General features: G+C 30.4%; 1 protein-coding gene across 1 annotated transcript; it reads right to left on the bottom strand.

Annotated features, from left to right (window-relative positions):
* Positions 1–302: 302 nt before the first annotated feature.
* LOC111699675 (uncharacterized) lies at positions 303–9,165 on the bottom strand. The gene is made up of 11 exons (XM_023470402.1): positions 9,123–9,165; positions 6,116–6,186; positions 4,366–4,440; positions 3,958–3,997; positions 3,478–3,527; positions 3,376–3,423; positions 1,985–2,013; positions 1,098–1,182; positions 758–812; positions 405–522; positions 303–347 (listed from the first exon to the last, which is right to left on the bottom strand). The coding sequence occupies exons 1-11, from the start codon at positions 9,146–9,148 to the stop codon at positions 303–305; spliced, it is 642 nt and encodes a 213-aa protein (XP_023326170.1). The 5' UTR covers positions 9,149–9,165.
* Between the last annotated feature and the right edge of the window lie 1,810 nt (positions 9,166–10,975).

Raw genomic sequence — 10,975 nt, 5'->3', positions numbered from 1 at the left:
ATCCATTGGGACTTTAACATGATCAATATAGACAAATATGATCCATTGGGACTTTGTCATGATCAATCTAAATAAATATGATCCATTGGGACTTTTACATTATCAATCTAGACAAATATGATCCATTGGATCTCCAACATGATCAATCTAGACAAATATGATTCATTGAGACTTTAACACGATCAATCTAGACAAATATGATCCATTGAGACTTTAACACGATCAATCTAGACAAATATGATCCATTGGAACTTCAACATGATCAATCTAGACAAATATGATCCATTGGAACTTTTATATGATCAATATAAACAAATATGATCCATTGGAACTTCAACATGATCAATCTAAACAAATATGATCCATTGGGACTTCAACATGATCAATAATTGTGTATTTTGTACCTGTTGGTTATTAAGATTAATCACAAATATTTTAGGATTTCCAGCCCTATCCACCTCCCCTTCATACTTAGTCCAAACAGAGGATTCATTCTTAATACCCTCACCAGCCACCAGCAACCTGTTTATGTATAAATTATGTTATGTTCTATGTGTAGTACAGTGTATCCATCCCTACTAGCGACCTATATATGGTTAATGTTATGTTTTATATAAGTAAAATGTGTCGTAGACCATAGTAAACATAATATTTTCAATTTCATGCATATATACGTTCCGATAAATTAAAAGATAATCAGAAAATTTGTTTTTTAACTTGTATTTTCCAGTTTTATTTGATTTTAATATTTACTCGCCTATCCTTTGCTGGGCCTAAAGAGAAGGTTGCAAAAATATCATCTTGAAGAACTTCTATTAAAACAGATATTTAAAATGTGAATACACTTTTGATGCATTTTTTCAAAAATATTTTCTAGGATTTATATAATTAAGTTGTACACAGCAACTATGTGTTTTGCTCTTTTCAAAGAAACTTGTGCAAAAAAATGTTATTTTTGTTTGAATTCTAGAGAGCAAAGGGCACCAGAGCGTGTCGACTGGAGTCTGTAATTTGTTTAACAACAATTGGGTTATACTCTAAGACAAGCAACACACAGTTTTGACAAGTTTTTATCCAATATTTAAAATATTTTGTTCCTGTAAAATGTGAACTTGTATTAACGATGTAGGAACAGTTTACAGTTGAGTTGTAAAGATATATCACCAGCTCCCCTTCCTTCTCCTGCAAATATATGTAAAATATATAAATGTCACATATTTATACATTTTCATTTATGTATTAGGTGTACATTGTACAGATAACGAGTACATGTATTGTGCATTAGTCGTTCAGTGTACACTGTTAGGCTACAAACTAACATTAGATATATACAGGGTTACCCACTAAGGATGAGACTGTAAAGACGACCTGAAACTGAAAGAAACCAGTTTACAGTTACTGAAAAATCTCAACATAAGGTATATACAGTAAATATTTTGTAAGATCGCCTCTGAAGTCTTTTTCTTTATGGGTCACCCTGTATATATAACTGTTGTTTCAAATTTTGTTCCTTTTGTATATATATATATATAATGAGTTTTGCAAAATTTAGCAAACGAGGATAATTTCGATCAAAATAATGTTGCAAGTAAAAAGCAATGTCATGGCGCTGCGCACATTCCGAGCAAGAATCCTGTTAGTGAGGCCCTTTTTCTAAATAATCGAAAAATAATCGATGACTATTGTTTGTAATATCCGAATGATTTGTTTGGAATCAAATTGATTATTTCACGATCCGAGTTGAATGTTGCAACTTTCTGAATTTATTTGGACGCTACGTTCTTCAGCTTGAGGCGTTTTTAACAAGTTTCACCTTATAGACGCAACAGATTGAAGTATGATTAGAAGCGATCAAACGCGCCTATTTTTCGCCTGAAACCTATACCCTCTTTCACTTTTCGCGAACACGCTCTTTAAGATTATGTTGCTGTTGTAAAATTAGCATTATAAAAAATAGAATGAAATACAGACTATTATCCTGCACCTGCACGAATACCCCATCCTCTCTGATTTCTGTGAAATAATAAAGATATAATTTGGTAATTTGAGTAAAATTTTTAAAAAAAATATATATTTTCATTTTACTAAAATGGATTGTAAGCATAATTTTCCTTAAAAGAGGGACATTCCTGATTTACAAGAGTTCAACGCGGTTTTAAAAATAAAGATAGAAAGTGTTCAATAACTACAACCAGTACATACATTATAAAAAAGTATGTCATTCTTGATCAGTGAAAGGTTTAAACTGTAAAATCTGAGGTTCTCTTTTAATGGAAGGTCAATTGAAATTACGCTTTCAATCCCTTTGACGAATATCTCTATTTGTGCAAGGGATAATATAAATATTTAGTTTCAATATTTCTTCTATTGTTGTTTTTGCAAAGAACAATCTTGAATTTTATCCGAATAAAAAACAAGAAAAAGTAAAAGTCATACAATAACGAAATTCTGGCCCAAAAGATAACCCGGGGTGGTTGGATATATTCAAGAAAAAAGCCGAAATATTGTTAAACAACTTTTAAACTTTTTGAATTTTCAAATCATATATTTTTTCATGAGGATAAATTTTCGTTATCTTATTTAAAGTTGTGCGGGAAATATTTACTAAAAAAGGATAAAATGTTACAACTTTGTCTTAAAAGAAATGAGAAACTATTTATCTTGCCTTCCAGGGATCATGAAATTGCAAATAAGAAAATGTGGGAAAACAATTTTTAAGAATTTAACAATCATATATTTTTTGTAACAAATTGAATAATATTTGCTACGCTAGAACCCTGTTTCCATAAAGAAGATTTGTTCTAACAAAATAAAATCTTGGAATTTTTAATCAGTATAAATCCTGGCGACGAAAGAAAGGAGAATTCCCAAGGGACATGGTTAGATAGGGGAAATTATTAGAAAAATATCGAACTATAAAAAACATCTAAACTTTCTTTTAGCCTCCGGTTGGTTTAAAATTTTACCGTTACATACTTCCAAAAAAGACATGGCCGTGCTTTAAGTGACAGATAAAATTGTACCGTACAGCATTTTAACTTTACCACCGTTGCACAAAATAATCATTGCTCTATATTTAAACATGGGCGCGTTTGGCTTTTTTCATTTCGTTCGTTCATTGTTGGTGAACTGCTCATCTTTGTGCACAAAAAATCGTTTTTTTTTTCGAAAAAGAACGATATTTTTCTGAAAAATTCATGGATGACATAATTTATTTAGTTTTCTAAATAAATCAACAACTTGGAAAAAATATTTTCGTATTAATAAAAAATGTGCAAAGTTCAATATTCAAGAATTGGTTGTAACTTGTAAATGTAGGGAAAGATGAATGGGAAGAAAAATAATTCCAATCTAAATATTTTATTTCTTTCTTTCCTTTCGGAGAATACTGTTCAATCTGGACTTCCACTGGTTTACTTTTCTCTAGAAAAAAGTTATTTTGAAAAATAACTTAAATAATGATTTTCTTTCATTTACCTAGTTTGTAGATTTTCTGTGTCTCATGGTTCCCGTTACTCCAGACAGTTCTAAAAGAAAGATTTTAAAAAGTTCAATTTCAGAAATAGGTTTTAGCAAATTCCGTCAAAATTCGGTTCAAATCCTCTTCCCTATATCTTTGCACTCTGTTGGTGTAAATCCTTTGATATATCAAACTTAGCTTATTTGATCAGAGCAGAATTCATAGTTTAAAATATCTCTCCCACATTGAATTGGAAAGATGGAGGTAATCAGAGGTTGTGTCATAGACTCAAATTCTTTATTGGTCGCTTATCTTTTGAAATCTTTTCGTTTAGTGCTAAACACTTTTTTCATCCGTGCATAACGATTTATAGTTAAATTAACGAAACGGACAGCTGTTCATTACGTTTGTTAACGGAACTTTGCCCCTAAGTCTGTAATCTGTCATAAACCATCTGTATCATGTAGGTTTTTATCTGTCATCTGTCATTTGTTTACCTGAGTGAGATGTTACCGCGGTCATCCAAAAATATGTTGCCTAAGATTATTGAATAGAAATAAGTAAATCATTTTATTAAGACCGGTAATTTCTTTATAATTTCATTGCACTCAAAAATAATAACCCTCCCCCTGAAGAAGTAAAAACTTAAATTTCCAGATTTTCAGAGGAGTTTTGACCCCCCTCCCCCCCTGGAGGGCTAAAAAGACGTAACCCCTCCCCCCTTTTTTTTAACGCCCCTGGTTTGGTCTCTTAAAATCTATTGAATAAAATTATATTTTAAAACTTTTTTTTAATCCCCTTAAGACGTGTAAAGCAAAAAAGACGCAAAATTGCATCGATAACCCTGCATAGAATGATCCAAACCAAATCAATGAATCATATTTTCTGTTTATTTCTTAATCTGCCTGATATCAAGGTATGAGATTCTAGGATAGGGTTGGCTTCGTGGATTTGTGAATTAGATTCATCTTTTAATTCATCTTCGCACACAACACATACAGTTATCAAAAATGAGCACAAAAATTGTTAATTCTAAAAATTATCAGTAAAGGAACTGTAGACGTAATTTTCATTAGGCCTCTATTTATAGAGTTACCTGAGGTCGAATTTAAAGAATTTGAGCCGCGGCTTAAATTTTAAACTCGGCTCAAATATGGTTGGTTCCACTTAAAATTGTATTAAATGTTTCAAGATTTAAGCAGGCGCTCAATTGAACCCGGTTTTTGACGGATTTGAGAAGCGGCTCAAATTCATTAAATTCGGACTCTGACCAATTTTCAACGGCACCTTTAAATCCTTGCTTGACTTACATATTGTCAGAATTTAACGCGTTTTCAAAAAGCAAAATGCAACATTTTTTATTGTTACTCAGATAGGGGTTTAAAGGGTACCAGTGTTAATTTTACATTGTAAACTGAAAATGGTAATTTACTAAAAATCACGCCTGCTGTAGTCCCTTTCAGAAAATTAAACTTTACTTCGGTATCAAAGAGATATATTATACCCAGTTTTATTTTAATTTAATTTAAAAACAAGCCAATTTTCGAGTACATAAATTCATTAGATTTATACTTTCCAATCTTAAACTAGACAGTAAATATATATTTATTTACACAAAGGCATAATTTAGGCTAAACCAAACAAGTTAAAAGTTTTAAAAATAATATATCTTAATGAGCGAAAAGGGGGTAAAAATTAAGTAACTGTGCCTATTAAAATCGATCAATGTGTGACGTTTTCTTGAACAATTTTGCAGATTAAAACAAAATAACTTGAAACGTTAAAATCAAAGAGAATAGAATATATATTAGAGTGGAATTTAGAAAATCCCTCGGTATGAATTTTGTCAGTCCCTTTCAGCCTGAAAGGGAGTTCAAAGTGTACAAATCATGTAAATGTTCACAAATTATATGCAGTAGAGTACAATAATACAGTATGTTCCCTAGACTATCCATTTCAATTTCAATTTTTTAAAGCTGTTAAATAAACTTTATAATGAATCAGGTGAATAAAAAACATCATTTGATTTATAGTTATAGCGGAAAATCATCGTTTTTAAAGTGAAGGCATAGAGTCTATGTGAAATGATCATTGGTCAATTATGAAACAAGACTATTTCATAATTTGGTTTTCTTTTAATATTAATTTTAGATTTTCTATAAAATTATGTTCCAGGGCCCAAAAGGTTATACAGCGCAAATATGTGAAGTACACCTGCAGTATGGAAACAATACAACAAAATGGCCGTTTTACACTTTTTCTAGTAAATTCCACTCTAATATATATTCTATTCTCTTTGGTTAAAATTAAAAAAAAAACGTTATATAAAATTTGGAGGTTTGATAAATATTACTCTTTTAGCTCTTTAAACTTTGTCATAGTTTTTATTCAGTTTTTCAAACTTCACTCTCAAAAAGAATTGAGTCTTTGCAACAAACTCTGTTTTTCTAATTCCTTTATCTTAAAACACAATGTCGTACGAGTACGACTGACATCTTAGATATTTTAAACTTCTGTTAGATCAACTAATATGAATTTGAAATATTTCACTATCAAGTTGAAAAGATATATGGATTAGAACATTTGAGTTTGTAGCAAAGACTCAATTACTCTCTTGCAGTGTTCATTTTAATATTGATATTTGTATAATGGTTCCTAAACAAGTTTGGTTTAAAGTTGATTGTGAATTCACAGCAGTCGCCAGCATCCAACCCACACCAAGCAAACTAAACACAGTTTTTTCAGCATCAATTGCCAATTTTATTCTTTTTAGTCTGTCATTTATTTATTGGGTGAGTCAAAAATATCGGAGACATTTCGCCTTTACTTACTCTGAGATTTTTATATTAATGGCCTTGTTTTTAAACAATTTCTCCAGAGCTGAAAACTTTAGAATGGTGGATATCGGGATTAATGCTTAATCCACTCTTTTTCTTAATCTCGAGATTAAATATTGCTTGTTCTCCTCTCATTTTTAATCTCCAGATTAATTATCCGATCAGGATTAAGGATATCCCATTCTAAAGTTTTCAGCTCAGAAGTCAAAACTTTTATGTAGAATTCCGCTAAACAACAGCGCTTGATCTAGACATCCACGATGACACTTTTAAATTTGAAAGATAAGTGATTGATCCCTTTTTTAAATGTATCTCTTGTGGGTACGAACACCGCGTGATATCCAAAATGAATTTAAAGGAAGTGTTCGCGAAAAGTGAAAGAAGATATGGGCTTAATGCGATAAATAAGAGCTTTTGATCGCTACTGATCTTACTTCTATCTGTTGCGTCTATAAGGAGAAAATTGTTAAGTCTATACCCCCCTTTCATTTTTCGCGAAAACTCCCTTCACTCAATCAATAGGTCTGCACAAGATGGAGTTCAATCCTTGATTCCAAGATTAAAGACACTAAGGGTCCATGCCCTTGATAATTTGCAAAACAAATTTTGCGGATTTTCTCCAATTTAGTGGATCCGATCTTGATGATAGTTTTGGTTTAGATAAAAATAATAAATAAATCATAATTTTTAAATCACGTATCTTTTTACCTATGAATGCATGCTCCCCCCAAAAGATATTTAATACGTATTTCTAATAGGTCCAAGAAGCAAGATAAGCGCATTTTTCAACAACTTATAGATTTTCGATATTGGAGACAAATCGAATATTCTAAAGTACATTGAGTTAATCAATTGTTGATCAAACTAACCTCATAACTAAAAATATTTGTCTCCGTAAAATCATCAATTATCTTTTTAAGAACAGTTATTTTATTTTATATTGAGGATAGATCATTAATAGCCAATTGTATCAGATTAATATGAAAATAGTCAGGCCAAATCAGAGTGTTCGATTGATTGAACTTAGTTCGGTCAGATTAATGTAATCCCACGTTTCCATCGTATTTAAAACAAAAATATCATGCTTAAGAGTTAGCATTTTATCTGGGCTAACATGGTCTCACTGCTATAAATAATATTGCTTCTAAATACAAAATAAAATAGAAAATTTAACGGAGAAATTTAGAACTTTAGTTTTAGTATTGATTTCTCTAATTATATTAAAGATGTCCAAGAAGAAAGCATACAATATGAGTTAAAATATTTAATATTTCCAAGAAAAATGTGTACAATATTAGTTAAAATATTTAACATTTATTTGGAAAACGAACAGCCTATAAGAAGCCAGGGAATTTTGCGATCCCCCAATAAAAGAACAGCGAGATTGCGGATCTCAAGTGCTCACTGTGGATGTCGAGATCAAGCAATCAGGATAATGGGTATCCAATATTAAATAATTTCCTGGTCTGACATCTATTTTATCGTGGTACAATATAAACAAAAATGTGCAACATGTTACTATTTATCTAAAGGATCTAATACTAACTATATGTTCAACATGTTACTATTTATCTAAAGGATCTCATACTAACTAAAACAAAAATACTCTTACCGTCGTCGTCATTATTATTAAAAATATTGGAAATCATTATTCTATGCTTTTCTGCTTTTGACATAAATAATCATTAAATGCAAAGCTAAAAATTAACATCACAAAATTGAAATGTATTAACGATAAATTCTAGCTGACCTAGGTTTCCAAACATTATTGAAAATAAAAAAGGAAAAAGTCTGACAGGGAAACTGAAAATAGCCAAAAACTCTAATCTTGCAATTCTTGATGGCGAAACCTTCTATTAAGGCTCACAATTTCCATTAAAAAACTGGACGTTTTTAAAAATCAACGGAAAATTTCGTCAACGAACAAAAAAACGTTAATTTTCAAGTCATAAACGAGTGAAATAAACCGTTTATGAAAATAAATGTACGTAGAATTAAAAGTAACGGACAGATCCTTTTTTAAGATAATGACAAAAACTCACATGTATCTTTGCAACCTGATTGTGTAAACCTTTCATATTTTAAGCTTAGATTATTTTATGTAAAAGAATTCATAGTTTAAAATAATTAAGGTCTACGACATCAGGTTGAAATAATAAAGGTATAATAAAATCAGAGGAGTTTGTGGCTAGGACTCAAATCCTTTAGTTGATTTCTTTGATTTAAATTGCATAAAATATTTGTTTGCAATGCGTGAAGAAGGTGTGACTGTAGACTTCTTTATTTTCTCAAAATTGAAACTCAAAACTTTATTATATAAAAAACCGTTAACGTTTAAGGCAGTTAATGGAAATTTGGTATATCTACATCTACAATTAACGCCGTTGAAATTTCGAAATCATTAACAAACTGTAGTTTCATTAACGAGCGGAAAACCTCGTTAATTGAACAAACATCCCAGTTCTTTAACCAAACGGCTGCTTAAGATGAGATATTTTTTCTGACCAGACGGATTTAAAAACTTCTAACGTGACAGCCCTTCTTAAATTTTTCCAACTTTGATCCAACAGAATTCATAGTTTTAAATATCAAAGGGATGTAAATATGACATCAGATTAAAGTTGAAAAACTGATGCATAGAAAATTAGAGTTTAAGGCGAGTAATCAGTTTCTTTATGGAATTATATTCTAAATTTTCAATAATATTCCAGAAACTTACAAAGCATACATTGACATTCTTAAACCCTGTTCTGATTTAAGTGCAGTCAAAATTAAACACTTTGTATTCAAGGCACAGTCTTGAATCAAAGCTCATTGTTTCCAACCTTATAATTAAAGATTTTGGAATCATTGTTATTTGCTCCGGATCACAACACTCACTGATTTCATATACTTAACCCAACCCATGGAATCTACTAAATTAGGGGGTTTTAAATTATTTTCCATATTATTAATTAGAAATCAATGTTTTGAAGAGATTTAATCTATTTTAACGTGAATTATTTTAATTTTTGTAAAAAAAAATTTTGTTTAGGTCAGTAGGACTTAGGTCAAGTGTTGAATATATTAAAAGAGGGAGGGTTAGNGGGGGGGGGGGGGAGAAGGGCGAAGGACACTGAGGATAGAACATATAAAAATAATTACTGAAGGTAGGATAAAAGACAAAAAGTCCGTAATACCCTGCCCGGAGAAACAGTTGTTTTTCTAGAGGAAATTAATGAATTTTTGCCACAAACTCTGATTTTCTAATTCCTATATCTTTGCAATGTAATGTCGTTGACATTTGATATTTCAAACTGTGAATTCTGATATATCAAATAATCTAAGTTTGAAATATCAAAAGATTACACTATCAGGTTGCAATGATATAGGTATTAGAAGATTTGAGTTTGTGGCAAAAACTCAGTTCCTTGATGTACGAAACGGACTGAAAGAGAAATGTAATCCAAACGATTTGTATCGATTGAGGTTTAAACGATTAAGAAAATTAATTTAAATTATTTATTTTTCAAAGAATCAAAAAGTTGAGTAGCGAATGATGCTATAGACAGGTTGATGTTGCCTTGAACAAATAATTATCTTTCTCCTTTATTTTATGCCTTACATCATTGAACTATACTGATAATCTTGCAGTATTCAAGACCCACATCATTACACTGTTCGAAAATATTGTTTTTTTAAATCTTTACATATTTTATCGATTTGGCTTATTCAACTGTATGCCGACCAATTATCTGAGATTCTAACTAATTCATCTGATTAAATCCAATAAAATGTTTTTAACCAAGAATTCGTTAGATTTCGTTCACTACTCAATAGGGTTTTTAATAGGTTCTGATAAAAGGAAAATTAATGAAAATTCAATTAAATTAACTGATGGGAAGAAAGTCAAATGACTAACTGTGAAAACATTTTTCAATGATAATTGTTTGATAAAATACATCACAAAAGTGTGTATTATGGGCTCAGGAAATACTTTAAACTTTATGTTTCAAAATATACATGATAAATGCAACAAAAAGCATAAATGAGTTAGTGTAAAATCTAAGGCCATGGCGTTATGACACTTTAAAGTCGACCAAGTCCCGAACATTTATGCAACTTGTGATTAGCCTGGATCTATGTGCCTTGTATTCTATTTAATATATCTGGATCTATGTGCCTTGTATTCTATTTAATATATCTGGATCTATATACCTTGTATTCTATTTATTATATCTGGATCTATGTGGCTTGTATTCTATTTAATATATCTGGATCTAAATGTGCCTTGTATTCTATTTAATATTTCTGGATCTATGTGCCTTGTATTTTATTTAATATATCTAGATCTATGTGCCTTCTATTTAATATATCTGGATCTATATTTGCCTTGTATTCTATTTAATATTTCTGGATCTATGTGCCTTGCATTGTATTTAATATATCTAGATCTATGTGCCTTCTATTTAATATATCTGGATCTATGTGGCTTGTATTCTATTTAATATATCTGGATGGTAAAAACACAGAACCAAGAATAATTAGCGTCAATGTTGGCATGATAATCATGTATATAGTCTTCAGACATTTCTTCTCTAAACATAGAACGTATAATAAAGAATAATTATCACTGTAATGTAATATTACGTAGATTAGGTCTGTTTGATGTTTTTTATGTCTGATTTGTTTCAAAGAA

The sequence above is a fragment of the Eurytemora carolleeae genome, unplaced genomic scaffold (assembly GCF_000591075.1).
Source record: "Eurytemora carolleeae unplaced genomic scaffold, Eaff_2.0 scaffold123, whole genome shotgun sequence".
Lineage (NCBI taxonomy): Eukaryota > Metazoa > Arthropoda > Copepoda > Calanoida > Temoridae > Eurytemora > Eurytemora carolleeae.
The sequence above is the reverse complement of the archived record's forward strand: the minus strand, read 5'-3'. Positions and strand labels throughout refer to the sequence as shown.